The sequence below is a fragment of the Anopheles darlingi genome, chromosome 2, assembly GCF_943734745.1.
Source record: "Anopheles darlingi chromosome 2, idAnoDarlMG_H_01, whole genome shotgun sequence".
NCBI lineage: Eukaryota > Metazoa > Arthropoda > Insecta > Diptera > Culicidae > Anopheles > Anopheles darlingi.
The window spans coordinates 1,017,501-1,045,000 of NC_064874.1; the positions used below are offsets into that span (position 1 = coordinate 1,017,501).

General features: G+C 47.9%; 10 protein-coding genes across 15 annotated transcripts in view; 7 read left to right on the forward strand and 3 right to left on the reverse strand.

Moving 5' to 3' along the window:
- The window catches only part of LOC125952186 (histone-lysine N-methyltransferase trithorax), a 91,478-nt gene extending 86,432 nt beyond the window's left edge, over positions 1-5,046 (forward strand). The window contains exons 3-6 of the mRNA XM_049681502.1: positions 1-1,697; positions 1,777-1,910; positions 1,992-2,167; positions 2,249-5,046. The exon at positions 1-1,697 is cut by the window's left edge and continues 9,716 nt beyond it. Of these exons, the coding sequence (XP_049537459.1) occupies positions 1-1,697; positions 1,777-1,910; positions 1,992-2,167; positions 2,249-2,422 (2,181 nt within the window). The 3' untranslated portion in view covers positions 2,423-5,046. The remainder of the gene's footprint in view (positions 1,698-1,776; positions 1,911-1,991; positions 2,168-2,248) is intronic.
- A 225-nt stretch (positions 5,047-5,271) lies between these two features.
- On the forward strand, positions 5,272-6,739 carry LOC125952206 (probable dimethyladenosine transferase). The gene is made up of 2 exons (XM_049681545.1): positions 5,272-5,553; positions 5,610-6,739. Exons 1-2 carry the CDS (start codon positions 5,496-5,498, stop codon positions 6,470-6,472), a joined length of 921 nt encoding a protein of 306 aa, XP_049537502.1. The 5' UTR covers positions 5,272-5,495; the 3' UTR covers positions 6,473-6,739.
- Positions 6,740-6,857: 118 nt separating this feature from the next.
- On the reverse strand, positions 6,858-9,656 carry LOC125952191 (protein FAM114A2). Its single transcript, XM_049681514.1, has 3 exons — positions 9,494-9,656; positions 7,134-9,389; positions 6,858-7,065 (listed from the first exon to the last, which is right to left on the reverse strand). The coding sequence occupies exons 2-3, from the start codon at positions 9,198-9,200 to the stop codon at positions 6,991-6,993; spliced, it is 2,142 nt and encodes a 713-aa protein (XP_049537471.1). The 5' UTR covers positions 9,201-9,389; positions 9,494-9,656; the 3' UTR covers positions 6,858-6,990.
- Positions 9,657-9,784: 128 nt separating this feature from the next.
- On the forward strand, positions 9,785-10,852 carry LOC125952207 (nucleolar protein 12). Its single transcript, XM_049681546.1, has 2 exons — positions 9,785-9,958; positions 10,019-10,852. Exons 1-2 carry the CDS (start codon positions 9,876-9,878, stop codon positions 10,806-10,808), a joined length of 873 nt encoding a protein of 290 aa, XP_049537503.1. The 5' UTR covers positions 9,785-9,875; the 3' UTR covers positions 10,809-10,852.
- A 6-nt stretch (positions 10,853-10,858) lies between these two features.
- On the reverse strand, positions 10,859-11,861 carry LOC125952215 (40S ribosomal protein S25). Its single transcript, XM_049681554.1, has 2 exons — positions 11,700-11,861; positions 10,859-11,424 (listed from the first exon to the last, which is right to left on the reverse strand). The coding sequence occupies exons 1-2, from the start codon at positions 11,700-11,702 to the stop codon at positions 11,068-11,070; spliced, it is 360 nt and encodes a 119-aa protein (XP_049537511.1). The 5' UTR covers positions 11,703-11,861; the 3' UTR covers positions 10,859-11,067.
- Positions 11,862-12,322: 461 nt separating this feature from the next.
- On the forward strand, positions 12,323-14,657 carry LOC125952203 (zinc transporter 7). The gene is made up of 3 exons (XM_049681542.1): positions 12,323-12,496; positions 12,775-13,042; positions 13,114-14,657. Exons 2-3 carry the CDS (start codon positions 12,862-12,864, stop codon positions 14,061-14,063), a joined length of 1,131 nt encoding a protein of 376 aa, XP_049537499.1. The 5' UTR covers positions 12,323-12,496; positions 12,775-12,861; the 3' UTR covers positions 14,064-14,657.
- Positions 14,658-14,805: 148 nt separating this feature from the next.
- On the forward strand, positions 14,806-15,935 carry LOC125952210 (dynein light chain Tctex-type protein 2B). The gene is made up of 2 exons (XM_049681548.1): positions 14,806-15,479; positions 15,538-15,935. Exons 1-2 carry the CDS (start codon positions 15,290-15,292, stop codon positions 15,792-15,794), a joined length of 447 nt encoding a protein of 148 aa, XP_049537505.1. The 5' UTR covers positions 14,806-15,289; the 3' UTR covers positions 15,795-15,935.
- Positions 15,936-15,955: 20 nt separating this feature from the next.
- LOC125952204 (sialic acid synthase) lies at positions 15,956-17,215 on the forward strand. Its single transcript, XM_049681543.1, has 2 exons — positions 15,956-16,091; positions 16,157-17,215. The coding sequence occupies exons 1-2, from the start codon at positions 15,984-15,986 to the stop codon at positions 17,171-17,173; spliced, it is 1,125 nt and encodes a 374-aa protein (XP_049537500.1). The 5' UTR covers positions 15,956-15,983; the 3' UTR covers positions 17,174-17,215.
- On the reverse strand, positions 17,189-18,474 carry LOC125952205 (SUMO-activating enzyme subunit 1). Its single transcript, XM_049681544.1, has 2 exons — positions 18,255-18,474; positions 17,189-18,192 (listed from the first exon to the last, which is right to left on the reverse strand). Exons 1-2 carry the CDS (start codon positions 18,344-18,346, stop codon positions 17,286-17,288), a joined length of 999 nt encoding a protein of 332 aa, XP_049537501.1. The 5' UTR covers positions 18,347-18,474; the 3' UTR covers positions 17,189-17,285.
- A 1,621-nt stretch (positions 18,475-20,095) lies between these two features.
- The window catches only part of LOC125952202 (annexin B9), an 8,919-nt gene continuing 1,514 nt past the window's right edge, over positions 20,096-27,500 (forward strand). For 3 of the 6 annotated variants that reach the window (XM_049681538.1, XM_049681541.1, XM_049681539.1), the window contains exons 1-4: positions 20,096-20,211; positions 22,225-22,317; positions 24,777-25,259; positions 25,322-25,729. In XM_049681538.1, the coding sequence (XP_049537495.1) occupies positions 22,288-22,317; positions 24,777-25,259; positions 25,322-25,729 (921 nt within the window). In that variant the 5' untranslated portion in view covers positions 20,096-20,211; positions 22,225-22,287. Of the gene's footprint in view, positions 20,240-22,224; positions 22,318-24,758; positions 25,260-25,321; positions 25,730-26,564; positions 27,199-27,500 lie in introns of those variants that run through there. The other 3 variants (XM_049681536.1, XM_049681537.1, XM_049681535.1) reach the window with 3 other exon arrangements.

Sequence of the window (27,500 nt, forward strand, 5' to 3'; positions counted from 1 at the left end):
TCTCCCGGCTCTCAGCAGCACGAGCAGCAGCAGCAGCTGCAAAATACGACTCCTAGCTTCCATTTCAGTCTCAGCTTCGATGGTAACGGTACGCTCATACCGATCGGAGGTGGCATCATTGAGGCACAGGACCATCAGCAACAGTCCCAGATGCCGCATATCGAAATCAAACCGATCCTGATAGGCACGGATAACCTTCAGAATGGAAGCGCGAGCTCAACGGACGAACAGCAACTGAATCATCACATAACGATAACTGGTGGTATGGAGGCTGGAGACGATCTAGATACGGTCACGCAGCGTATCGACGAGCTAAAACACTCGCTGGAAGCGGAAACGCAGGAAATGCTTGCCGAGGGTCATGATGGGACACCAGGGAACGGGTGTGGTGGTATGGACAGTAACACCAGCAGTAGCAGTGGTGTTGGCTCGCCGAGTCTCATGGATGAATCAGATTCGCCTGGAATTAAAGATAAAATTTCTGAAATTCTGGACAATTTGGAACAGCAGACGAACCAGGAAGCGGCGGAAATGGCTGGCACCGCTGATGCAGGTGTTCGTGGAAACCTGCGCAGCTACGGTGGAAATCCAACGGATATCGAAGGTCGTACACCCAGTATCGAGCATCAGCAGCGTACTCTGGAGACGGTCGTTGCCGAATGTGCTGCTGCTCACCCTCTGCTTGGGGTCGATGACGGTACCAAGGGAGACGCAGAAACGGAACGACTAGTGGCGGAACTGAACGAAGAGTTCCGGTCTGCTGCCACCTCGCCTTCCATGGCTACGACCGCCTCAACGGTGGCCATAATTGACCAAACAGTAGATGCACAACAGCAACAGCAACAACAGCAAGAGGATCCGTTGTCGTTGATGTCTTCCTCCTTGTTTGGTGACATTGGCAAGAAGGAGGATGTCGATGCCGGTGGATTCGGTGGATTGGGCCATCATCTTTCCGTGAGCGATCTTGGAATCTGCACTGATAGTGCGCTGCTGAACGATGGCGATGCGGAAAGTGTTCTGTTTGGCAAAATCCGTCAACCGGAACCATCGCCACTGTCCCAACCGTCACCAACGCAGCACCTTCCGCCACATCACCAGCAGCAGATGCAGTTGGATGATGAGCTGCAACAGTACACGCAGATACCACCACCGATACAGACCGCCGCAACGATTCCGAAAGTCCCGGCAGTTCCTCGATCGAGCAGCCCTAAGCTGTTGTACGAGATACAGTCGCAGGACGGATTCACCTACAAGTCCACTTCGATCACGGAGATCTGGGATAAGCTGTTCGAAGCAGTACAGATCGCTCGGCGTGCCCATGGTCTATCGGCCCTTCCGGAAGGTCAGCTGAAAGAAATGGCCGGAGTGCAAATGCTTGGGCTAAAGACGAACGCCATTCGCTATCTGCTGGAGCAGCTACCGGGAGTGGAGAAGTGTACGCAGTATAATCCGCTCTACCACAAAAAGCAATCAGCTCTCGGATCCCTCGGATCGGGTTCTGGAGTAACGACCGGTGCTGGTAGCATTGCCAACGGGGATTACTTTGACGACCTGAAGGAGAACGCGTATGGAACGGCACGCTGCGAACCGTATAGTAGCCGCTCGGAGTATGACATGTTCAGCTGGCTGGCTTCGCGGCATCGTAAGCAACCAATGCCCATCGTCGCGCAGACCATCGATGATACAGTGATTCCAAGGTAAGTTATCGTACTCCTAGCTCCTTGCGAGACATCGCGGTTAACACACGTCGATCTTTTTTACGTGCTCTTTTGGCAGGCGTGGCACTGGCAGCAATCTTCCGATGGCAATGCGCTACCGTACGCTGAAGGAATCCTCCAAGGAATCGGTTGGTGTCTATCGGTCGCACATCCACGGTCGTGGGTTGTTCTGTAATCGCGATATCGAGGCCGGTAAGTACATCGAAGGAGGCATAAGGAATGCGCACAGTCTAGATCATTTCATGATTCCCTTGGTTTTTTTTTTTTTTGCAGGCGAAATGGTCATCGAGTATGCTGGGGAGCTAATTCGATCGACATTGACTGACAAGCGGGAGCGGTACTACGATGGGCGCGGTATCGGTTGCTACATGTTCAAGATCGATGAAAACTTTGTTGTCGACGCGACTATGCGTGGTAATGCGGCACGATTCATCAACCATTCTTGTGAGGTAAGCAACGATCGATGTTACAGATGATGGTGACGCCTTTGCTCATCCATGGTTCCGACTTTTTATCTTTACCTTCACCAGCCCAACTGCTACTCCAAGGTGGTTGATATCCTAGGCCACAAGCACATTATCATCTTCGCTCTGCGCCGCATCGTTCAGGGCGAGGAGCTCACCTATGACTACAAATTCCCGTTCGAGGATGTGAAGATTCCGTGTTCGTGCGGATCGAAAAAGTGTCGCAAATATCTCAACTAACAACGCTCGTGTGCTCCGTCATATCGGTGTCATAAGTGTCGGAATGAAAAGCATCGACCCTTTCGAAGGTGTAATGATGCCCAGAAAGCGAGCCAAGCCAAAAACATTCCTTCAATAAAAGGAGTCCAGCCTGTGTAAATCTGTGAAATGTTCCTCAAAGAACGCAGCACATGGATGGAGGACAAGTACAAATGACCCACACCTCTCTACCAGTGGAAACGCGTGCATCATCAAGAGTGCCACACCGGAGCTGCACCGTGCATGCAGAGTGCATGCACAAGCGCACCACAAAACGAATGCATCATTGCAGCAAATGCCATGCTCGTTTGCTTTTTGGAAAAGCAGCCTACTACTTCATGTTCCACATAAATATCCAGTTTCTCGTAGCCGCCATACCTTTAGAAGTAGATAAGCCGGCGGTCCGGCATTATTGCGTAGGGAATAGGAATCTAATCGTGTGTATGTGCGTGTGTAATTAGGTGGTGTATGTACGTATTCACGTGGTCATTGTATTTGTTCCGCAGATTAGATGCAATGTTCCAATGTTCCATATACCCTACGCTTCTTCATTGCTAGATAGGTATGTGCGCGAACAAACAACATATTTATTGTTGGATCCATTTTCGCCAGTTTTCGCGCTATACTTAGTCGTTAAAACAGAAATGTAATGTAACTGTAAGATACTGCTGTGTATATAGTTTTACCTTGGGTAGCCGTACAATCGCGCTCTGGAAGCGAAGAGATCGATAGCGAGAGAGAGCGAGAGAGAGAGAGAGAGAGAGAGAGAGAGAGAGAGAGAGAGAGAAAGAGAAAGGATAATCGATGGTACTACCGCGCTTCGCTGCTGTCTCTGTATCATAGGCACGTATTATGTCATCGTGCACCTCTTTTAAGTATTTAAATGTGTATCAACACTGTTATGGCAGAATATTATCATCTTTTAAGCGCCTTGATTGAGCCAGCAAGCATATCTGGCGCGATAAATCCCAATGCAAAAGGCCATTTAAAACGAACACAAGCAGGCAAACGAACTTGCTACTACCCAGTTGCTCATACCTGTGAACACTTTTACAACATCACTGCTGAAAGATATAAGAGAAAGAGAGAAAGAGAACATACAGGTGCCTCGCGTTCTTTTAAATTAATCTAAATCTGGCTTGACCCTAACCTTTTAAAGATTTCTATCTCCCCGAACAACCATAAAGCACACGGCTGAAGGGGGAAGTGTGGCACAGGAGCACGAACAAACCCAATCGACAATAGCGTGTATCGAATCGCGAGAGCGAGATTTTACATCGGGCGATGCATCTCAATACAGCACAGCTGGACATTATCGCTTTCTCCTTTGCAGTAACCGTTTTAATCTAAGTAGCCTAGTGAACAAATCGGATCGCAAGGCACGCAATAACGGTTGTGTCTACTACGACACATCACCAACAGAGCAACCACTCACACACAGACACACACATTCAGAACTACTACTTTTAATCAAAGGAACCTAAAAACGAACAAAAATGAAACAAACCAGAACATCACCCCTACTTTTAGCTACTTTTAAGCTAACTATCATCGGTCCGTGGTGCACCAAAAACCGTAGTAAGCCACGCGTTGCCCCGAGCAAAACCGCTGCTTCGAACTGATCTTGCCATTTTGTTGTGACACAATTGCATGTGTGTGCGTGTATAGTTGTATGTGTATGTGTGTGAGAGAATGTATAGCTAAGCGAAGTTAATTAGTAAGCAAAGGATCGCAAAAACAGACACAAAAATGGCTTAAGCCGCGTGGTGATGAGCGTAGCGATCATCGCGAATGTTTGAAAAATAAACCAAATTTAACTCAAATGAAACGATCGATTCGGAAACGTGTTTTAGAAAGGGGAACAGAATGAAGAATCGGTTTCCAAGTGTTGCGGAGTACGTGCTGCAAAAAAATAATCAAAAATAGTCAATCTTCCTCTTGAGAGTGAACTCGGGAGGGACCGGCCACATGGGGAACCGGTGGTTCCGGCGATAATACACACGACGCAACAGATACTCTAATTCATTGCAATAGACACGGGAGTAGGAGAAGGCAGGGCAGGTGTAGGAGAGGCAAACGAGTTAGAAGTGAAACGAATCGGTGGTGAACGTGGAAACAAATGTGATACTAACGGGAAAAAGAAAACTATTGCGAGAATTAAATTAATGTAATCTTAGTGTAGGGGGTACAAGTTGACGATCGTAGCATAGGGAATAGGGAGCGAGATCAGGCAAACAAGAGTATCAAGCAAAACCAAAACGAAACAACTACTGATCGATAACTCCCAGTGGCAGCGACAGTACACGGCGATCGTTCTTTTCCTGCTTGCGCAAATCACAAGAAAACAACTTGATATTAGACTATGTCCCACGAAGTAATAAGCAAATATACAGCAGACATGGAAATAAACAGCGGGCAGAAGAAGCAAATTCTCTCGTCCATTGTCCCCCCGTTGTGTCGGAGAATGAAATAAATAAGCAAAACCGGCAACAGCAAACCGACATACAGCAAAAGTTAGCGGATAGTCCAAGGCCGTATTTGTAAGTTTAAGTTTCTCTTTCTTTCAAAGTATTATACGTTGACCTAAATAAAATATAAATGAAATAATTAAACTGGAATTTTCTTTTCTTCGTCTGGTCGATCTTCGTCTGACTTTATCCCGACTTTGGAGCTCTTTTTATCTGTTCCCATTCATCCAGCATGCCCGGACTCGCTTGCCATGACCGACCATGCGCCTCCACGACGGCCAAAGTTTGGCCCGGCATGGAACTCCTGAACCGCACAGTATAAATGCTTACCGTGAAACTCCCTTAAAAACTGTTTTGGTTTTGAGGTTAGAAATTTGTTTTGGTTAAAAAGGTGGGAATTTTTAACTTTTTTGAGCAATATCGTGATAAGAACAAGTGCAAGTTGTTTCACAACTCCCACCGTCGGTCCCGTTGGAGGAAGTAGGCCAGGAGGTGTAGGAGACTTGGAGAACCGCAGCGCAAAAGATCCCCTTAACACCTCCTAAGGAAACCCTCAGAAAACGTGCGCCGCGGAATAAAAGACAAAAATGCCGAAAGAACGAGCGGAGAAAAAGTCGCGGGTTCACAATGAAGTGGCCAAACAGGGTAAATAGTGAATCAACGGATATAAGCAACAGTTATGACCTGCCTCATTCTTCTAGGTATCGTTTTCAACAAGGACTTCGGGCAGCACATACTCAAGAACCCGCTAGTGATCACCTCGATGCTGGAGAAGGCGGCGCTGCGGCCCACGGATGTGGTACTGGAAATCGGTCCCGGTACCGGTAACATGACGGTGAAGATCCTCGAGAAGGTGAAGAAAGTCGTAGCCTGTGAAATCGATCCACGCCTGGTGGCCGAACTGCAGAAGCGCGTGCAGGGAACGCACCTACAGCCCAAGCTCCAGATTCTGATCGGTGACGTGCTCAAGACAGATCTCCCGTTCTTCGACATCTGTGTCGCCAACATGCCGTACCAAATCAGCTCACCGTTCGTCTTCAAACTGCTGCTCCATCGGCCGTTTTTTCGCTGCGCGGTGCTCATGTTTCAGCGCGAGTTCGCTCAACGGCTGGTCGCCAAACCGGGCGACAAACTGTACTGCCGGTTGAGTATCAACACGCAGCTACTAGCGCGCGTCGATATGCTAATGAAGGTGGGCAAAAACAACTTTAAACCTCCACCGAAGGTCGAGTCGAGCGTAGTGCGTATTGAACCTCGTAATCCGCCGCCTCCAATCAACTACACCGAATGGGACGGACTTACGCGGATCGCTTTCCTGCGCAAAAACAAAACACTGGCAGCGGCCTTCAAACAGACGACCGTGCTGACCGCGCTCGAGGACAACTACAAGCTTCACTGTTCCCTCAAGAACATCGACGTACCGGCAGAGTTGAATGTGAAGGAAAAAGTCGAAACCATCTTGGACCGGTTGGAAGCTAGTAGCAAACGAGCTCGCTCAATGGATATCGATGATTTCATGGCCGTGCTGCAAGCTTTCAACGCCGAAGGCTTCCATTTCAGCTGAAATCGTTGCAAACGGAAACGGATTATTGCGATTAACCGAAAGAAACGGATTAGAAGGATGTGTGCATTCGTCAGACGGAATAAAAGATTCCAAACCAACACTCGACAGTCGATGATTCGGTGGAAAACACGGTGTTACCATAACTACTGATGGTCGAAGCATTGGAAGAAGTGTAGAAGATGGGGGATATAGCGAGGCTTTTGATTTGCACGTTCTCCTCCACCAGTTGACTATTCATCGATGCTTTGGTTGCTGTGTCGGGAAGAGTGAAGCGGTATGGCTGATAGCCAGGCGTTTCTTTTGTGGATTTCGATTTTTCTCTTGCTGTTTCTAGCAGCAGAGCTTTATTCCCGCTTGTTATCAACATCCGGCTGAGACATTCACATGGTATATGTATAGATATATTTTCCAATAAAAAGTGCGAATAGACTCTGCTTACAATGGAAAATGGAAGGGTTTGTTAACAACAATATCGGACACCGTGAGAGAGGTTGGATTTTGGTGAGTAAGGGATGCGATTAAGCCGCGCCAAGCTGTAGGATAGGGATGAACAACTGGAACGCGTTCTGAATATATGATGTACTGTTGGACCCCTGGAATCGAAACGAAAAACGTGTTATTCTATGGACACGAAAACCGTTGGATTCTAGGATGATGATACCTCAAGAAAGACGTTAGTAATGAGTGTACTACCGTCACTCTCGTTCGCTGATGGCGATGAGTTGTTCTGTTTGTGAATGGTCAGTTCGGTGCAGAACCGTGCCGCTACCCCGCTCAGATGCCAGCAAAACACCGTCGTCAGTTGGACCAGCACATCGGCCTCCGTTGCCGTACTGTGATGCTCGCTGATGAGCAGAATTTCGGCAAGCTTGTGCATTCTCAGCACACAGAGCGCCGTTGTCTGGGCCAACGCATGCATGGCCTTCTCGAAAATGTCTTGCGCCGACCGGAGTTCCACGTCAGCACGGCTGTTCGCATCCAACCACGCCGTATATTCGGCCCAACTCTTCAGAATTTCTCCAAAATCCACCTTAACACTGGGATCCAGATCGACGATTGTTTCTCGCAGCTTTTGCTCCAACTCGTCGACCGTTTGCGTGCCATCGGCATCAGCCACTTCAGACTCCATTTCAGGTAGTTCGCACAGCTCTTTCACTTCATTCATCGTTTCTTGCAGCTCTTCCAGGGCTTTCCCAGTCAAAGGAGCCATCAACGATTCGAGTTTCAGCTGCGCCTGCTTCGATAGCATCTCGAGCGCCTCCAGGTGCACCAATCCGTGGTAATCATCGAACAGCGTTTCAAAGTGAAGCTTCTTCTTGTACTGATGCTTCTGAATCTGTTTCAAATTCCGTTCTCGCTCTTCCGTCTTTGCTTTCGCTTCTCGTAGTACCTGACTCAAAATGACCCCATCGTTCGGCGTCAGCCCCAGCAGTTTCCGTTTGTTCAACAAACCTGGATCATTCTCCTGGAGAATGGTCATCGTTTTCTTGCCAATGCCCTCGAGCGTGTCCAGGCCACCGGTAATGACTTTGCTACTGATTTGCGTAACCCCCGAGACGAGTTGATCAAACCGGAACCGATCCTCCGATGGGTTTGGTCGCTCCTCCGACGGTTTCTCTTCGGGCAGATAGCCATCGGCCCGCAGTTTCGCTTCCTCTTCGGCCTGCCGCCGTGCCAGATCTTCCGGATTAGGCACACCAATGCCGGACTCAATCACCTGTGTTATGTTGGTCGTTATCGAAGCGACCGATTTGGACGCTGAAGAAAGGAACGAAACGGCTGCTCCACCCCACGATGGTTTCCAACCACCCCAAGACTGACCGCCATCGCCACCACCACTATCACCACCAGCTGCTACTCGATCGAGAACGGATGCGATCGGAGGATCATCCCTATGTTTCATGAAGTCACTCAGTTTACTCTCGACCTCATCGATGTCCACATCGCGGAAACTGGCCTTCACTCCTGGCGACGGTTCCTTGCTTTGCTGCTTTCCGGAGGACTGAGATGGCTTCGTCTGACTAGATCCAGCACTGTCCACCGTAAAGTCTCCCCAATCGTCATCGAAATCGTCCCATCCTTCTTCCGTCGCAGGAGCAGGTGTCGATTCTTTCGTGGGTATTGTGGCTTTCGGGTGTTTTGCGGGCTTTTCCGGCTCTTTTCGGCATTCCTCTAGAATCATCTGTGGCTTTGGTGGCTTCAGTATTCTAGGTTTTATGTTGTCGACTCGATCAATTGCTTTGTCGACAGGATTAACCGGTTTCAGGTCGGGTTCTTCCGGTTTAGTAGCGGCCTTCACCGGATCCGGTTCCTCTTTCGGGGGTTCCGCAGAACTCTGCTGTTCTGATTTCAGCTCGCCATCATCCAGGATCGTTGGTTCGGTGGGGTGAACGGAATCCGCAGCCTGCTGTGGTTGTTCTTTCGATGGTGCTTCTTGTGGTTTCTGCGATGTAGTTGGTGCTGCATCTTGCTGCTCGTTTGGAATTTCCTTCTTCTCCTTTTCGCGTGCGGCAACATCTTCGGAGCTCTTTGTGTCTTTCTTGTTCGATTTGGTATCGTCCTTCACGACTGGAGGTTTGCTTTCTTGATCCACGTCAGCCTTTTTCACCGCGGATTGCTTGGATGGCACGACAGGAGCGGCAGTCTGTGTCCCCTCAGATTCATCCGACTCCACATCCTCGAAATCTTCGTCCGCACTAGCGAACTCTTCGCTGTCGGAATCGCACATTTCTTTCCAGAATCCACGAAATTACGCGCTGCACAAATCCAATTCACGAAATCCCTTTTCCTGAAGAACCTTCTTCTTCTTCTTCAACTTCAGAGAGGACCCAGTACGGCTATTAAATCCAGCTTCCTGGACTTTCGCTAGCTTCTTTCTGTGAATTTCTGTAACTCTGTTGAGGTTTTTTGGAAGAGGCTGAAAGGAGAAATCGATAATAAGGATAATTATAAGGTATAATCCTTTTCCGCAGTCCGGTCTTTTGGGGGAACTTTCGTGCCGCCGTTTTCCAACTTTCTTACACTTTCCCGGTGCACTTTTCCAACGGGAACGACGGCGGGAGTTGCTAATGGCTCTAATTTGCACTTATCACCTTTTATTATCACGAAATTCCCGAAAAAAGGCCAAAAAGATAGAAAATTCCCACATACAGCTGTTCGAACAAGAAGAAAACAACACAAAAAAATTTGCTTCGTCGTTTACAACACTGCGGTTTTAGGATTCGAACAATCCGCGGAATTTTCGACTCCTGGACCCTGTTTATACAGCGCACGACTGACGTAAGAAGAAGGCGAAGAAGAAGAAGAAGAAGAAGAAAAAGGAAAACAAACGGCGTGCAAGTTTTCCCGGCGAGTGCCGATTAAAAATTACGTCTTTTCCCTGTTTCCAGCAAGTTCGAGCAAAATGAAGCGAAAATCCGAGGGAGGAAACAAAAAACCGTTTCAGCGACCAAAGCTGGAACTGGTGTTTGATCCCGAGAAACGAGCGTAAGTCTAGAACTCCTGCAACTTTACACGTTTTGATCGACCGCTTTCCATCTCGTGCAGAGAATTCCTTGGCGGATTCCACAAACGCAAGCTCCATCGGCGGAAGATAGCACAAGGAGTGCTGCAGCGAAGGCTGAAAGAGGAGAAGAAGCGCATCCGAGCGGAAGCGAAGGAGAACATGCGTAAGCTGTACCAGTCCCAGAAACCCATCCCGGAGCTGGCCGATCTCGTGAAAGATGGGGATGAGGATGACCAGGAGGAAGAGTATGATACGGAGAATGTGACCGTGAAGGTCGTAGAACTGTCCACGAGTGCGTTGGCAAAGGAGAACAACTGGATCGGGGAGAATCGAGGTGCTGCCCTGGCACAAGATGAGGCCGACAAAGAAAATGGACAGAGCAGCAGCGAAGGGGACGACGAGGACGACGAGGACTACCGCAAGCGGATAGGTGTGGTCCCGGGCATGGAACTGGAGGGAGAAAAGAAGATCAAACACAAGTTCACTCCATTTGTCGAAACGGAGGACGCCGATGAAGGTGGAAAGCGAAAGAAACCGGCCACAGAAGAGAAACCAAAGCAGAAGAAAGGTCCGGTACTGAACCTGGAAGGCATACGCTCGAAGAAGGAACTGAAGCACAAGCTAAAGCGGTACGCTTTGAAATCCATGAAGTCAAGCCAAGCGTTCCGCCAGAAGAACCGCCTACAGAAGCAGAAACAGTTGAAGCAATCCCGTCGCGTCCGCCACTTCAAGGAGAAACACCTCAAACAAAAGAAGGGCTACCGTCGTCCGACGGCCGGCGGTGGTGCTGGAGGCCGTGGAGAAGGTCGACGAAGACGAGTTGATGATTGAAAAGGGCCAAGTGTGAATGTTTTCCAATAAAAGCGTTCGAAGCGATCCAATTACTTAGTTAACCATAAGTATATTTTGTTTCCATTCCGAAGCAAACGCGTGTCGCGTGAGTTCACAGCGCCGCGAGGAACACTTTCGCGTTTAAGCACACACTCGCTGCCAGCACGTCTGCCGGTTCCGAAGGAGCAGATGAACTTCACTTGGAATTACACACAATTACGGCAAACAAACGGAACAGAGCGGAGGACGGGCGACCCATTTACGCCACTGGATCGTCTCCCTTGGTGGTGCGGGTGTAGATAACCTGGGCGTGATGGTGCACGACCTGCTTGATGAGACCCTTCAGGCACAGCTCCCGTAGGCCGCGCTTGGCGAGGGATCCGCGGATCTTCAGCCTTTCCGAGACGACCGACGGCGTGATCAGCTTGTACGCTGGCACCTCCTTGTACAGCTTGTCATAGGTGGCCTTATCGAACAGGACCTGGTTGTTCAGCTTATCGCGAACCTTTCCTTTCGACCACTTCTTCTTCTTGGCCTTGCCGCCGGATCCTCCCTCCTTCTTCTTCTGGGTCTTTTGCGGCTGTTTCGCCGATCCCTTAGTATCCTTCTTCGGAGGCTAAAAACAGACAACACACATCATAGCGTCAGTAAAGGGGGCCCTGGCCAACGACACCGAGATGCCCACAACCGAATTGCCAATTGAACCACAGCCACTGCGAACACGAAGGAGCTACTCCGGTAATTTTGCATCACGGCGCGCACTCTCAGGGCGGTGTAAACGCTGGCAATTCGGTCGGGCAACCCGGCGAGGAGTCCACTCGACAACAACATCCAAATTCGGCGATATATTCGACGGTAAACTCAGCGATAAATTCGCCAATTCCAACCTACCATTGTGGTATCGAATTTCACGCGATACACGCGCCCAAAACTCCGAAATATCGAATTCTCCCGAGAATTTCACGCAGTAAATTTCACGGGTTGTTTCCCGCAGAGAGCACGGGTTGAAGAGGAGGCTGGCCGGAAAAGGTTGAACGCACGCTCACTCAACGAGCTTGACGAAGCGTTTTCTCTGCGGCCGCAACAGGCCGAAACGCATGCTCTACTGTCAAACTGAAATGTGCGTTTTCTCTCCCTTCGCGAATTCAAATTTTTCATGTTTTTTCGCACAACACAGCAACTTATGAGCAATTAACTTATCAACACAACGATTGCCACTTTTTTACAAACAAATTTTGTCCCAAAACGTTTCTTTAAAAGGTGTCAACGGCACAATCCACCAAGTATGCGTTCTTTCTCCAAGAGTCACTGTCATACCCACCGTTACAATTTTTAAAACGAACTAGCAATTTTCTCTGGTTTCACCCATTTATGAGTCTAAAATCCGTGTCTAAAATCCTCCACAAATCCATCGCACGCCAGAAAGTAAAATTACAGCAAATTATCTTGCCGCAAATTATTCAAGTCTGGACGAGGGGTACGGCGGATCAGCTGTGTGTGTGTGGACGCGGTGTCGTGTTGTCAACATCGTCGGTGCCGATTTGGCGTGAAAATCGCGAAAATTCAGCGGACCCAAATCGCGATTTGCTACTTAAAATGTTCCGCAAACGGTGCTGATCCTCGTGCGGCCAATCCACACAGTAGGCCATGGTTTCGGGCTACTTTTTCGATTGAAGCTGCATCACAAGGTGAGAGGAGGGCTTGGCCGGTGGGGTTTGCTGTCGTCACTGATTAAAAAAAGCATTCCGTGGCCTCAAATGTGTAGAGTAATGTGTTTTTCCAACGCGGAAGTGTCCCCATAAACAAACAACGATTATCATGCATACGTAGGCAAACGCGATCACCACAAAGTGTAAAACCTTACTTGCGCGGACGCCAGCCGCCCTACCTTGTGCACTGTTCTTTATCAAAACCTTATCAGCTAGTGTACTGCCTAAATCACCGCTAAATGGGTTTTTTTTTTCAGGTCAGATTTCCCACTTTCCAAGGAAGAAGAAGAACGTCCGTTGCCATAAAGAGGATCACTAGTGTGCTGTAAACATCCTGCTGTAAAATGCTGCCGCTTACGCATAAGGACTCGCGAAGCTTCGGCTACCGGATACGGGAAAAGTTTAACAACCTCACCCGGCTCATTCTGTCCGATCGAAACTCCCGCAATCTGCTCCTCTTTCTGTTGCTCAACTTGAGTTTCGCCTTCGTTGAGCTAATGTACGGCATTTGGACGAACAGTTTAGGTAAGTGAGCAATATGAAACCAAGCGCCAGGCGGAGTGGCCTCACTCAGACACGTTTCTCATTCGTTGCAGGATTGATCTCGGATTCGTTCCATATGTTCTTCGATTGTACGGGCTTGTTGGCGGGACTGGCGGCATCCATCATTACAAAGTGGCGCGCCAATGAAAAGTATTCCTATGGCTATGTGCGTGCCGAGGTGTTGGCCGGGTTTGTGAACAGTCTCTTCCTTCTGTTCATCGCTTTCTTCATCATGTCCGAGGCAGTCGAGCGAGCGATTGAGCCGCCAGAGGTGAAACACGAGCGATTGTTTGTCGTTTCGGTGCTCGGATTGCTGGTCAACTTCGTCGGTATCTATGCATTCCAACACGGAGGCCACGGGCACTCGCATGGCGGTGGTAGCCATGGTCACTCCCATGGTGGCATCAGTCACGGCCATTCCCATGGCGGTGGCAGTAATCATCACAACCACGATACGCACTCGCTACTGTCCAATCATAACGATCATGGACATTCGCATGGCGGTAGCAACGATCACCACGGGCACAGCCACCACAACAGCTCGGAGATAGTGTCGACCAACTCGCAGATTATGCGCGGCGTCTTTCTGCACATCCTGGCCGATACACTCGGTTCCGTCGGAGTCATAATCTCCGCCATATTGATGCAAATGTTCGGGTGGATGCGTGCCGATCCGATCTGCAGTATGTTTATTGCGCTAACAATAGGTCTAAGTACACTTTCGCTGATTCGGGAATCGGTGATGGTGCTGATGCAACGACAACCCGTTGCACTGGATAGGCTACTTCCGTCGTGCTACCAGAAGGTGACGGGATTGGCCGGCGTGTACAGTGTTCAAGAGCCACACTTCTGGACGCTCTGCACCGATGTGTATGTGGGTGTGATCAAGCTGGAAGTATCGAAGAATGTCGATCCCAAATACGTCGTACAGCACACGCGCATGATCTTCGAAGCGATCGGTGTTCGGCAGATAAACATCCAGCTCGATTACGCCGCAATGTGATAGACTGGTTAGGGAAGACTGTGGTAGGCGCAAGCGATACTACTTACCTCTACGGTACGACTGTGTCCGCTCGACCAGGGTACCGGTCATTCAAACAAAGTGTCCGTTTTTCCGTCTGCTTTCGTCTTCATCGCGGACTCTGCGTACTGTTTCCGTTATCACGAATTCCGATTATTTTTAATCCTAGAAGCCCCACTAAGTGGGAAAGAAGTGAAAGGCTGGGACCCGGAGGAGGGAGAGCAAAAGTATTTCCAACATTTCAACCAAGTGCGCCTGCGGTGCATCCCTAATTTCCTGTTTGTTTTAGCTAAGCTGGTCGATGGCAGTTTCCGTTCCGTCTCTAGAATCAGTTAGGTCGTTCCAACAGCGCATTTCTAGGGCGCTAGGGCAGTCGGTTGAGCATCGGACAGAGGATAGATTTAAGTAAAATATTTGCAAACGTGCATTGCTCGGGAGCTGTTAAAGGGGGCATTAAAATGTAAGAACCATGCCACGGCAAAAGCATCCAACGATTTATTGAGTTGTGCCGAGATCGCCTGTTCCGCGAGGCAGGAGCAAAACTACGATCAAGAGGAGGAATCATTAATGTTAAAACATTCTGTTTTCCGTCTTTTCTTACTCCTATCTGCCTAGCGGAAAGAAAATATAAAACTGCATTCAAACAATTGGTCCCACTTTTCCTGCGTGAGTTCTGTTTGAAAATTCTTCACGACGCTTGTTTACATTCTTCACGACACTTTGTTTACATTTTCGCGGGTGCGAATTTCGTTCCGGAAATTCCTTCGCTGGAATTCAGTTTAACAAGTGCAGAATTAAGGACCTTCTCGGACAAAACGACACGTAAATGACCAAGGATTGATCTCGTGTGATCGTTCCCGTTGGAAAGAATATCAACAAGAAACGACGCTGAATACCTTTACAAAATCATGGAATAAAGCGGCAGTTTCGGAATGAAACCATCATCGCGATCTGATGCCGAATAAAACTTTGTAAAGTTTAAGATACACGTTAATTACCGGGTAAGAGGACATTCCACATTCACACGAACCCTTTTTTCTAACCTTCCGAACGGTAAGCAGTAAGTGTGTTTCGATAAAACCGTCGCACGGCAACCAACAACCCGTTACGCAGCAACCAACAAACGAAAAAGAACCAACTCGAACGGATCGAGGAGGCAACGGTCTCGTTTGTGATTCGGAGGACCGCTGAACAAATCTTTCTCCAGAATGGTGGTCAACGATAGTGCCGAAACTGAGAAGAAGGAGTCCTTACCCGAAGGTAGCCAGCAGCAGCCGGGCGAGGACAGCGGAACACTCATGACCGGCGCCTACCTTATGCGACCGGGTTTGGGTGAGCGATTCAAATCGGAAAAGGTTCGCGAAATCATTAATACCGCTCTAACGAAGACACTAACAGGTAAGCTGAGGAACCGGGATCCTTGTGGCCATCGATAAGCAATTGTCCTTTGTTGCAGGAATGAAATACAATGCCGAACTGGCTGCAATTTACACCAAAGTGCTGGCCGACGAAATCAGCTTGAAAGTGCGTGATCTCAATATGCAGTGTTACAAGCATGTAGTGGAGGTCATGCTTGGCCAGCAGCTGGGCGCAGGCTGCAAGTATGTCTCCCGGTGCCGGTGGGACCCGGAAACCGATAATCATGCGACGGGCGAGTTTAGCAATTCTACCATCTTCTGCGTGGTGACCGTATTCGGTCTCTATCTGTATTAGACGAGAGGCAGGAAGGGAAGAGGGGTGCCAGCAGCTAAGGAATGCGTGTGACGTAAAGTGAAAGTTCTGATTCCAAATTGTCCCCAATTGTCCCCAACCCACGGAAGGGCGTGTACATAGGCGTTTGCCGTAGGTCCTGTTATTTTCGTAGCAATTCATAACGTTTGCAATAAAGCACGTTTAAAAGCAATGTGGGGCAAAAAAGAAGAAAGCAAGAAGGTGTTCGTGGTTGCTGAGATCGGGCAAAACCATCAAGGATCGCTCGAGATTGCTAAGCAGATGATACGGAAAGCAAAGGTACCCGGATGCAAAAGCGCTGGCTGCACGGCAAACTAACACTCTGTACTGGCTATCCTTTGCAGGATTGCGGCGCAGACTGTGTAAAGTTCCAGCGATCAAATTTAGAGGCAAAATTTACTGCGGCTGCTCTAGCTCGTCCTTACGAAGGTAGCAATTCTTGGGGCAAAACGTACGGTCAGCATAAGGCATTTCTAGAGTTCTCCATCGATGATTATCGAGAGCTGCAACGGTTTGCCAACGACGATGTTGGTATTCTGTTCACCGCTTCCGCCATGGACATGGTTTCTTTCCGGGAGCTCGAAGAACAGTTGATGGTGCCATTTATTAAAATTGGTTCTGGTGATGCCAACAACGTTCCGCTGCTGCGATATGCTGCCGCCCGATCAGTTCCACTGATCATTTCAACCGGAATGCAGAATTGGGAAGAGATTTGTAAGATTCGCGACATATTTCTCGAAAGAAGCGATGTGGCCTTGCTACACTGCGTTTCGGCATATCCAACACCACCGGAGGACACTATGTTGCAATTGATCCCGCTCTATCGCCAACACTTTCCCAAGCTGACTATAGGATACTCGGGGCACGAGCTGGGTATTCAGCTAACCGTCGCTAGCGTGGCCCTGGGAGCGCAAATCGTCGAGCGACACTTTACGCTCGATAAAACATGGAAAGGAACGGACCATCAGGCTTCGCTCGATCCGGAGGAGTTCCACCGTATGGTGAAGGGCATCAGGATGATCGAAGAGCAGCCTGTTGCTGCTTTACCTATCGACGAGTTGATAGCCCACGTGTTAGATTCCGATAATTACGATGAGGCAGAGTTGAAACTGGCACTTCGGGAGATCACTGTCGATGATAGGAAGTTGCTATGGTCAGAAGAAGCGTGCTCCACCAAGCTGGGGAAATCGTTGGTATATTCCAACAGCCTCGCTGTTGGCCATACATTACGTGGAAAGGATCTTGATGTAAAAGTAAGTCAGCCCCAAGGGCTATCGCCATGGCATTATGATTCCGTAATAGGATCGACACTCCGTCAAGCCGTTACAGCAGACGATCCAGTCCTAGAACAACATTTCTAACAAGCAAAATACAGCTTCTTTACATCCTCGTTTTTTTATTTATTGAAATTATATGGTAATTATCGAGTAAGACGAATGGAAAGAACATATTGGATGCGCTCCGGGAGGCAGATTAAGATTCGGCACCGACCAGCTCCACAAATCCGCAGCATTTTTCGTAATCGAACAGAAACACGTTCCTGTGTGGGGCCTCTTTCTGCGACACCACCTTGATGATCTCGTGCGCAACCGCTCCCCCAACGATGGCCGCAACCGGTGAAATCTGTGCAAACACATGCACGAACGCATCGTCCGGTACGATGCCAGGAGCCAGGCTGTCCCGCAACTGCAGCAATTTGATGAGATCTTCCTCTCGCTTGTCGTATGCAGGATCACGCTGTTCCTGGTCGCGGAATGCTTGCAATACGCGTAACAACGGAAGTGCCGGACCGTTGCGCTTCAGCTTTCGGGCGTAGGCATCGCCACGGAAATCGAAATCGATCAACGTCTGATAGGCCGGATATTGTAGAGTACGTTTGACCGGCGTCGTGTAAGTTTCCGTTTTGCGCTTCTCGTTCGGTTTGGAGATCACCCTGTAGTTGACGAGATCTATCATGAACTCGTGCTCCTGCAGATCGGAAAAGCTGTAGCCAAACATGCCCCACAGATCAGTGGCGAAGAATTTCACGTTCGCCTCCCGGCACACGTTATCCACGCGCAGCAGTTCCTCCGTGGAGGCTCCGATAATGCACACCACATCAAACTCTTTAAAGAACTCGTCGGACTTTGCTGCCAGTTGCTCCGTGTCGGCCTTCAATTCCACCATCGGATTGAGATGCTGGGCGCGCTCGAGCGAGGCCTCGGAGCGGAAGCTACCGAGAGCCGTCTGTGGAACGAGGAACTGCGAACAAAAATCTGCCTCGGACACCTTTTGGTGGTCTAACAGCGTAACGGCCTTCACACCGGCCAGGATTACATTTTTGGCTATTTCCGCTCCCAGTCCGTTGAGGCCGGCGATCAAAATACGTGCGGCCCGGAGTCTGCGAGGGAGAAAGCCGGGTTGGTTAGAAAAGTTTGCGTGGGTTGAAGGCAAGGTGCTTACCGTTTTTGCGAATCGAGACCCCACAAACGAATCTGCCGATCGTACAGCTCCGTTTCTTCCTCCGTCAGCTGCACTCCGTTTGTTCCGGTCATTGTTGGCTTTTTTTGGTAAATATCCTGGAATATTCCAACTTTACCTACTTAGATGCTGCCAGACGGAGCGTAAATTTACGCGTAAATTTACAAATTAATGCCAAAGCGTTTACGCTTCGTGTGGCAGGGGTACGCAGCCCAAAATTTATATCGAAATGTCAAACGTATAGGTGCTGCCAGACGGAGCGTAAATTTACGCGTAAATTTACAAATTAATGCCAAAGCGTTTACGCTTCGTGTGGCAGGGGTACGCAGCCCAAAATTTATATCGAAATGTCAAACGTATAGCCGTGGCCACACGGGGCGAAAACTCTAGCGCAAACGAAAAAATTAATGCCAAAACGTTTACGCTTGCCGTTTACATGCTGTCAAACGATTATTGGTCCGTGGAGCGTAAAACCTAGCGTAAAAGCTTTTTGCAAACGGTAGGGCTCACAATATGTTCTTTTTGTGGTTTACATCGACAGTGAGTGATCATTGCTAGTGTATTCAATCCTTTTCTTCAAAAAAACGATTTTAATTTCCTCAACCCGGCCATGTAAACATATCGAAGCGCAAAAGTTTTGGCATTAATTTTTTCGTTTGCGCTAGAGTTTTCGCCCCGTGTGGCCACGGCTTATTGTTTAGATCTGTGTTTTGGCCGCAGAAAATTTTGCAGTTTTTAACGATTTTGTTGCTGTTGCTGTTATATTTATATTAAAAATGCAAAAACAATACGAAAAGAACCTACATTTTCGTAAATAAAGCGTTCGATAGCGTCAAGGGTTCAGCGAAAATGTCCGCGGACGTATAAACATTTGACAGCGTGTAAGGGTTAAGCGAAACCGTTTTGGCATTAATTTTTTCGTTTGCGCTAGAGTTTTCGCCCCGTGTGGCCACGGCTATTCCCGCACGCTCCTCTTCCTGTCTTGAAAGACATTTTGCTCTCCGTTATTGTACCGCAATTTGACGGCAGTGCTGCCACGCGGAATTACAAAATCCTTAATTTAAATTTGACCGTTTTTTTGTCACGCCAAAGGCCTGCCAAGGGCACCTAGAGTCGTCCTCGGATTCTTTTGTTTCTTAAAAAGTTGGTAACTTAAAAAAGGAAATCGAAGTTAGTTAGGTAGTGCATAATGCTCTACCCCTTCGTTACGTTCTTCGTTAATCATTTGAAATTTTCGGCGCAATATCCCAACTGGCAACGTGCGAGCTATCAGAACAGGCCCTCGTGTGCTTGATACGTACAGGCGTTACAATCACCACTTAGTTAGTTTCCTTGATGCTGGGGTGAATGTGAATAACATTTATGTGAGTAATACCATCACGAGATTATTCCGCTGAATCGCTTCATTACTCATACCCATATGTCGTCATAACGTGGCTCAAACAAACCATGTCAGTGGCTGGCCATGCATCTTGAGTTTATGATGTTTAAGCATTCTGCTTTCCTTGTGAACTCTTCTGAAGGCACGCCTTGATGATCCGTTAACCCTTTTGCACTTGATGCTGAGATTAGACGCGAGTCCCCAAATCTTATCTTCGCCCCAAATCCCCCCAAAAGCTGCCGGTCTCCATCAGAGTTCAACCGATACCAATAACAAAAGCGTTATTTTTCAACTAAAAAAAATTTGACAAAATTGATCTTGCACTGATTCTGTGAATCGAAAAATTTGAAAATGTCGCAAATCTACTTTTTTCCCGAACTAACTGTAGAAGCGTCTTGTGTTCTGGAATAGCGATGGACCGGTTTCGGAGGGGGGCACCTTCATTACTCATGCTATGGCCTCATGCGCAGCTGCGGCCACAATCTTGCTCTAAAAGCAAACTCAATCGCGTGGTGTAGTAACAGTTTAGTACTCAGTGTCGTCGAGAGCGGTTCCAAAGTACGTCGTGGTCTTTCACTTATCTCTGGTTTGTTTTACTATATTGCTGTAGTCAGACTTCTCGTAGATCGTATAGTTTGAATAAAGCTGTGGCAGTTTAGGAACTGTATGAACAAGTGTTACAAAACCGCGTTTGAGCCGTGGCCAGCGGTAGTGCTATCGTTGACAATTTTGTATGGAGAGAACCGCTTGTGAAACGTTGGCGTTGTCCAATTTGGTGTGGCAGTCTTGCCAGAGCGGCTCGTGCAGCGAAAACCGACTTCAAAGTTATGGCGATGCAGGGAAGAAGAAGTGAATTTTTTTGGCTAATGGACATACGCGACCGGTCCGAGGTCATCGCGTCCGCATTGAAGTGGAACGGACGGTTCAAAAGGAAGATAGAATGATGCAGCAAGGGCAGAGAGATCGTATAACGAATTCCGCTCCATTCTGAGAGGAAGAAGACAAGTTCGTTTCTCGTTGAATTTCTTGCTGCCGATGCTGTTCGCGATCATCCCCAAGCACACCGGTCGCAGGCGCGTAAAGTGCTAAAAGAAATTCGTGGCAACGCCTGCTGCTCTCGTGGCACAAGAAACATTCGGTGAAATTTCACGACTACCGGCTAAATTTAACGATGAGTTGTTGTTGCTGCTGCGCTGCCAGCATCCATCATGACCATTTTCCTCTTGCCACCCAAACGATCGCTTGCGATTGATTTCCCAACATTCGTTGATGCATTCAAAGGGAACCGGAAACCGGTGTTGTTTTGTGGTCACGAAGTTGCAACACGTGACTGGAGAAATCGGGGGTACTCGCTGGGGCGAGCTTGAACAGTACATCGAGTTGACACGGTCCCTTGGCTTACCATTTTTAGACCATGGTTCCATGGTCGTAAAATTTGAGACCTTGCTGCTGGAATTTTGTACACATGTTGTGAAGGGAGTCTGCGTAGGAAAATACACCCTATGGTAGTTTATTATTAGATGGTTTACGTTTTTACGATTGTTAGTACACTCTTGTATAGCACGGAGCCTCTGGGGTTGATTCGGATCATGTCGTTGGTGTAGGTGCCAATGTGTTCAATTAGCACTCTACGAACACTTTTGCAGCTTCACGGTTTAGGCTGCTTGCATGACATCATTCGTGAACGCGAATATCAGCTTCCCAATATTCTTTGTTCATATAGAACCTGTGATTCAATCGATTGATTCTAGAACGATGATTGGAATGTTCTTCGAATTGTTAGCCTTTGCACAACTACTCATCGATGTTCATCCGATACGTAGGTCTCCACCATGCGACATGGGAAATCAACCATTTAATGGACAGAGTCATTAGGACACTCCCCGGCACGGTTCGTTTCCATTAGCTGAGCGTTTAAATAAAGCTTTCGGCTGGAAACACCTTCAACTACAAACCATGCACTTAGCATATTTCCAAACAGTAGACAGTTACGCCACACCAAAATCAGTTTGTGTGTGTCATCAACTGCCAATGAATTGTTTAACATTCTACGCGTAGCTCATAAAAGGTTGACGCTGCAATCGGTTAGTTACTCGAACTAGCCGCTTACGTTTTACGGTATTCCGACAATTTATGCGTTGGGGAATTTTCACGTGTGACTCTATACAAAGTGGCTATTGCATAGGCTCACGTGCAACGAGTTCAGATTCCTATCTCTAGCGTTTCAAATGCACTGCACCTACAGTTCCATTAGAGCGGGCGACCATGTGACCCTTATCTGAATTTGTTCCAAACTGTTCTTTTTGTGTGAATGCCGCCTCGCGTATCTTTTCAAGTCATGCATGACACATTTCTCTGCCGGAGTGAATCCGTCGGCGTGAAGCGCGTGCTATAGTAGGTCTGGTGAAAGTAAAGAGAAACTTTTCGTTTGACACTCCAAAGAACTATTACCGAACTCGCGGCAGCGGACGGAAAACTGTGTTACACGGTTCGCTGTTACTTATTTTAAAAAGGTGTACAGTAAAATCATTGCATATCTTAACCCATTCCTCCTCTTACTTTTGCTTACAGAGCCTCTAGTGCCTCATCACTACTAGTAAAGAAGTACCTTCATCGTACAAGCAAGTGGTTAAAATGAGTTCATCGCAGTATTATCCATTCCAAGTAAGTATCATGGGGTGGCGCCCTTTGAGGATGAGGGCGAGTATCGTAATGTAAGTCAGTATACTAGTCCATCCACACACACGTCATACTGCATCTACACACCATGAAACAGCGAGTAGTCGATAGAAGACAACGTGTGTAGACGGGTGATGACGGGGACAGTTGAGTAAAGATCGATGTAAGCTAGGTAGGTGGCATGCACACCACAAGCCGACGCGTAGCGCGCTCCAGCAAAACACACTCCCTTACAGCACACAATTATGCCGATTGTTTTTGCAACTGCAAGGCCTCAGAGAGATACGGTATATAGCAGTCTTTCACGTCGCTCATATGGAATGAGTAACGCAATCAGCAGTAATCGGCTGCTGAGATGATTGCATGATGAGTGTATCTCTACACACCATAGCCCATGCTAGTAACGTTGGACCAAGCATGTCATTGTTTTTTGCCAACTTATTGATCGCAGTCGCCATTCTGTCGATCAAAGTCAAATAGTAACCGATAACAGGGCATTGAACTATCTAGCACATTATGTAACTGATAAGAAACATCGTCGACATTTCTCTCCTTTGCCAATTGATAAGAATAACACGTGATTAAATCAACCGACGTGTAATCGGCAGTCTTCGAAAGTTGGATATTTTAATCAATCGCAAAAGTGGCCTTTAAATTCAGGAAACATCTACTTAAGAGAATCGCTCGCGGCACAGTCATGCGTTGCCTTGACACAATAGTTCTCAAAGCATGACATCATTGCGGTGTGTTCGCTGTATTCGCTGTGGTCTTCAACCATCCCACTATTCGATGATTCCCACACAGACACTTGCCGCGAGCTCGCACACTAACTATAGATAAATAACGCTGAAAGAAGATGATGGCGGTACAACGGAAACGCATAAAATCTCGCATCTCCCTCACGCAAAATCCCATCCCATGATTTAACACGGAAACTGGAGGCTTGCCAAAGGCAGAAAAAATAAGACGCTGGAGCCGTAGGGCCATCCGTTGGCGCCTTCTAGTGTGTCTAGTCAACAAGGCGCCAAGGCTGTTAGTGCTAGTGTTCCGTGTGACGGCTTCCGATACGCCATCCCACGCAGTCTAGTCTATCATAGGTTTGCCTATCAGACACCAAGCCCCTTTGAAAGCGAAAGCCTATACAAAATTTCATTCTGCCGTAAAAAAAACATATTGCTTATTGATAACAACGCAAAAGATACTGTTCAAAATCAGATAGCGTAAGCGGAATTTCGTCGTCGTTCCACAGTTCCTGAGTCACGCTAACCGCGATCATGCATCGGAACTCAATGGCATTGGAATGTCAGCACGTCGATTCTCATTTGCACCATTTGAACCCCATTCGTTCAGGTTTCCGTGTCACGGCATTGACAGTGATGCCCTCTCGAACTTCCGCTTTCCGTTAGTTTCACTAAAACCAGCATAGCCACCGCGAAGGTCGCGGCTTTTATCGATTACTTTCTCCTAGCCGGTCCAAGCGAAGGTAAAAGCCGCAATGGTTCGTCACATGGGCTTGGCAGCTCTCCGTTTTTTGATAAAAATGTAATGGTGGGGAATAATCGATATAGAAAACACACCTTCTCACATGGTCACTCTTATCGTACGCACGTTCCAGAACGGCTCGGGAGGTTCATTACGAATGTGAGAATATAGCTTTTGGCCTAAATTAGTAACAATTATAATATTGAGTATGCCGTAGGGAAACCTAGTAATGAGGAATGCGTAGTATTATCGGATAGAGTTGATTACATTCGCATGAACAATCATGAGGCAAACCTTTAGGAATAAGCCCTCCCTTTACTGTTGGGCCATAATTGAGGAGACACGGGGCGATCCTACCTCAGTCCATTACCGATATTAGATTGTGAAGGATCTTCACGGTGGTGCACAACTCCTAGCATCATCCCTTCTAGTCCTAGTGAATGCTAAACGGAATGCTCATCAATGGTATTTCTGGCGTAACTTTTTGGCCCCGTAGCACCGGGTATATGGTGGCGCCGGTTTCGGGTTATAACAAAGCCTTTCAATTTTCCTCCTTAATCGGCAATTTGCATCGGTGGCGCATCGGCGGTTGATCGGATACTTTAGCACAACTCTCGCAATAGCTCATGCTATCAGCTGGTTCAAAGGACACGCGTCATGCTGCGTGGTCCACGGCACCGGGGTTCCGATGGCTGTATGTACGATCAGTTCGATTCCATCGGCAACATATCTGCTTCCTCATCCGAGGAGGATGACGAGGAAGAACAAGAAGAGCCGCAAAATAAGTGCATTGTGCTACCGGTGAGTTGCGTGCGTAGTTGGAATGGAACGCGGAACACTAAGCGAAATGGAAATGAGCGAGACGTGATGGGAAAATTTGGTGCTAGGATGACGTGCGAAAATGGATCAACAAAAGGTGTTTCCAAAGCTTCCAAGTTATAATGCTTTCTCTTCATTTACAGTGCACGCCGACCGTCTACCCGGCGGATCCGTTCGATGCCAACGAGGATGCGGCTACGTTGCGCACGGCCATGAAGGGTTTCGGAACGGACGAGAAGGCTATCATTGAGGTGCTGGCTCGCCGTGGTATCGTGCAGCGCCTCGAGATTGCTCAGGCATTCAAGACGTCCTTCGGTAAGGATCTGATCAGTGACTTGAAGTCGGAGTTGGGCGGCAAATTCGAGGATGTCATCCTGGCGCTGATGACCCCGCTGCCGCAGTTTTACGCCAAGGAGCTGCATGATGCCATTTCGGGCATCGGCACGGATGAGGAAGCCATCATCGAGATCCTGTGTACGCTCTCCAACTACGGTATCCGCACAATCGCCGAGTTCTATGAGCAGATGTACAACGTGTCGCTCGAATCCGACCTAAAGGGCGACACCAGCGGTGCCTTCAAGCGTCTCTGCGTGTCTCTTGTGCAGGGTAATCGGGATGAGAACAATGTAAGCATTGATGCATGCTGCTGGTGTATGGCGTGTCTGATGAAAGCATTCCAATTCCACAGGGCGTCGATGAAGGTGCCGCGGCTGCTGATGCCCAGGCTCTGTACGAAGCCGGCGAGGGCCAGTGGGGTACGGATGAGTCGATCTTCAACCAGATTCTGGTAACCCGCTCATACCAGCAGCTGCGCACCGTGTTCGAGAACTACGAGAATCTGGCCGGCCACCCGATCGAGGATGCTATCAAGCGCGAATTCAGCGGAGCCATCGAGGAGGGCTTCAAGGCTATCGTTCGTTGCGTTCGATCGAAGGTCCAGTACTTTGCCAAGCGTCTCCACAACTCAATGGCCGGGCTCGGTACCAACGATAAGACGCTGATCCGCATCATCGTAAGCCGGTCCGAGATCGATCTCGGAGACATCAAGGAGGCGTTCCAGGAGATGTACGGCAAGTCGCTGGAATCGTGGATTAAGGTATGTTTCTTTGAAGCTTTATCTGCTACGCCTACCTTCCCTGTCCTTCCTACACGCCTCGTTGCCAACAGCACACAGTCTCAACCGTGCAACGTAGCTGTGTTCTCGCTGCCATTCCGTTCATACGTGTTAACCCTCTTCCAACAGACAAATTACCCACCCATCCCAAATACACACGCCTTAACACTTAATCCCTCCCTCCATAAGCTAATTGTGCAACGCAACATGCTCTTGACTGCTTGTTCGTCAGCGCACCTTCATGTGAGTCGGTGGTAACGATCAACAAAAGTCTAAAAGTAATCTTTAAAGTAAACACTACTACCAACACTAATTCTTGTTAGCTTGCTGCTCCATAAGGGAAGCAACAAGCGATGCGAGAATGGAATCTCGCATCGAAGAATCAACAGATGTTATCTAATACACCTCAGCTCAACCGTATTTCTGTTCCTATGGGGAATATTGCATTGCGCACATGATCTTCTATTTCCTCCGAGCAATGTACCGTGTACTTTTGTACTTTTCAATTTGTTTGCAGTAGTTTTCTGTTGTTTTATGCCAACCGGAGTGCCAATAATCGTTCACATGTAGACATCATTCATTGAGAGTGTTTTGCACGAGTGTGTTTCTCCTCTTGCTGTACATAGAATGCCGTCAATTTTTCCCGTGTATCCCGTGTTTTATCCTAATTTATGATTTTCAAAATTTCCTCCCTAACATCCTCAATTTTTCCTCTTCTCGTTCTCTGTGCTTTCCTTTCTCGTGTTAAACGCGATTGATTCTTGAACCCTCGTCCTGAACCATCTGTACTACTCTGCTGCTGATGCTGTTTTTCCAGGGTGATACATCGGGCGATTACAAGCGTGCTCTGTTGGCAATTAGCGGCTACCGATAAGCACCCGCCCCACTCGTCACGTCGAACCGTAACCAAACCTGACACACCACTTCTTATCTCCTTTCAAAGCGCCGTCGTCAGTTTTAACGGCGTTGTTCTTAAATTTAAGATGCCAGGTCTTAGCATGGAAGGACCAATTAATACAACAGAAGATGGTTGCAAAAGCACACGAGAAACACAAATGTTGTTTGTGGGTCATGCTTTAAATCGCCGTGGCGCCAACAAGCCCAACAAAACAGATTCTCGAACTATAAACGAACCACCGCAATATCCATAACAAGTTCCGCGAATTCGCACCAATCTTAGCCACAGAATCCCTCATAATGCTCTTGGTTCTTTATAAAGGCTTTGTTTCCCCTTTAATTTGTTGCAAATTTCTTATTGACGTAGCGATCACGTTTGCGTTCTATCGTGTAGTGCTGTTTGGTTCGATGTTTTGCACAATTCGCTGAGAACATATGATTTGTTTTCTAAATCCCATCTAGTTTCCTAAGTTCTTCCTACTATCATCACTGCAAATGAACAATAATAAAACAGAAACAATAGTTGCTGGATAAAAGGAGGAACAACGCGCAGAGTGTGTGTTTGTTAATGGAGTATTGTGTGGGCACAGAGCAGTAATGCGTTTGCTGTATGTTCGATAGCTGTAGCCATTGGTAGTAGAACTTTATCTTCTGGATGTTATGTATAATTTGGGCTCTTTATAAACCCGCCTTTTGGTTATTTTCTTCTTTCTAATGTGTTTGCACGAACCCTCTGACTAATCTATAACGGTAGCATTTTGTTGGAATGTTGGGCTTATCTCTATTTCTTTTCTAAAAGTTCTTCGAGGAGCCTTCGAGGGATCCGTCTCACACGCACCGATATTAACCATTGCTA

Excerpts from the sequence above, each read along its gene's own strand:
- LOC125952206 (XM_049681545.1), top strand. The coding sequence starts at position 5,496 with ATGCCGAAAGAACGAGCGGAGAAAAAGTCGCGGGTTCACAATGAAGTG. Across the intron at positions 5,554-5,609 it reads CAATGAAGTGGCCAAACAGG|GTATCGTTTTCAACAAGGAC; the intron begins GTAAATAGTGAA and ends TCATTCTTCTAG.
- LOC125952191 (XM_049681514.1), bottom strand. The coding sequence starts at position 9,200 with ATGTGCGATTCCGACAGCGAAGAGTTCGCTAGTGCGGACGAAGATTTC. Across the intron at positions 7,066-7,133 it reads TTACTAACGTCTTTCTTGAG|GGGTCCAACAGTACATCATA; the intron begins GTATCATCATCC and ends TTTCGATTCCAG.
- LOC125952207 (XM_049681546.1), top strand. The coding sequence starts at position 9,876 with ATGAAGCGAAAATCCGAGGGAGGAAACAAAAAACCGTTTCAGCGACCA. Across the intron at positions 9,959-10,018 it reads TTTGATCCCGAGAAACGAGC|AGAATTCCTTGGCGGATTCC; the intron begins GTAAGTCTAGAA and ends CATCTCGTGCAG.
- LOC125952203 (XM_049681542.1), top strand. The coding sequence starts at position 12,862 with ATGCTGCCGCTTACGCATAAGGACTCGCGAAGCTTCGGCTACCGGATA. Across the intron at positions 13,043-13,113 it reads CATTTGGACGAACAGTTTAG|GATTGATCTCGGATTCGTTC; the intron begins GTAAGTGAGCAA and ends CATTCGTTGCAG.
- LOC125952210 (XM_049681548.1), top strand. The coding sequence starts at position 15,290 with ATGGTGGTCAACGATAGTGCCGAAACTGAGAAGAAGGAGTCCTTACCC. Across the intron at positions 15,480-15,537 it reads TCTAACGAAGACACTAACAG|GAATGAAATACAATGCCGAA; the intron begins GTAAGCTGAGGA and ends CCTTTGTTGCAG.
- LOC125952204 (XM_049681543.1), top strand. The coding sequence starts at position 15,984 with ATGTGGGGCAAAAAAGAAGAAAGCAAGAAGGTGTTCGTGGTTGCTGAG. Across the intron at positions 16,092-16,156 it reads AGATGATACGGAAAGCAAAG|GATTGCGGCGCAGACTGTGT; the intron begins GTACCCGGATGC and ends TATCCTTTGCAG.
- LOC125952205 (XM_049681544.1), bottom strand. The coding sequence starts at position 18,346 with ATGACCGGAACAAACGGAGTGCAGCTGACGGAGGAAGAAACGGAGCTG. Across the intron at positions 18,193-18,254 it reads GGTCTCGATTCGCAAAAACG|ACTCCGGGCCGCACGTATTT; the intron begins GTAAGCACCTTG and ends TCTCCCTCGCAG.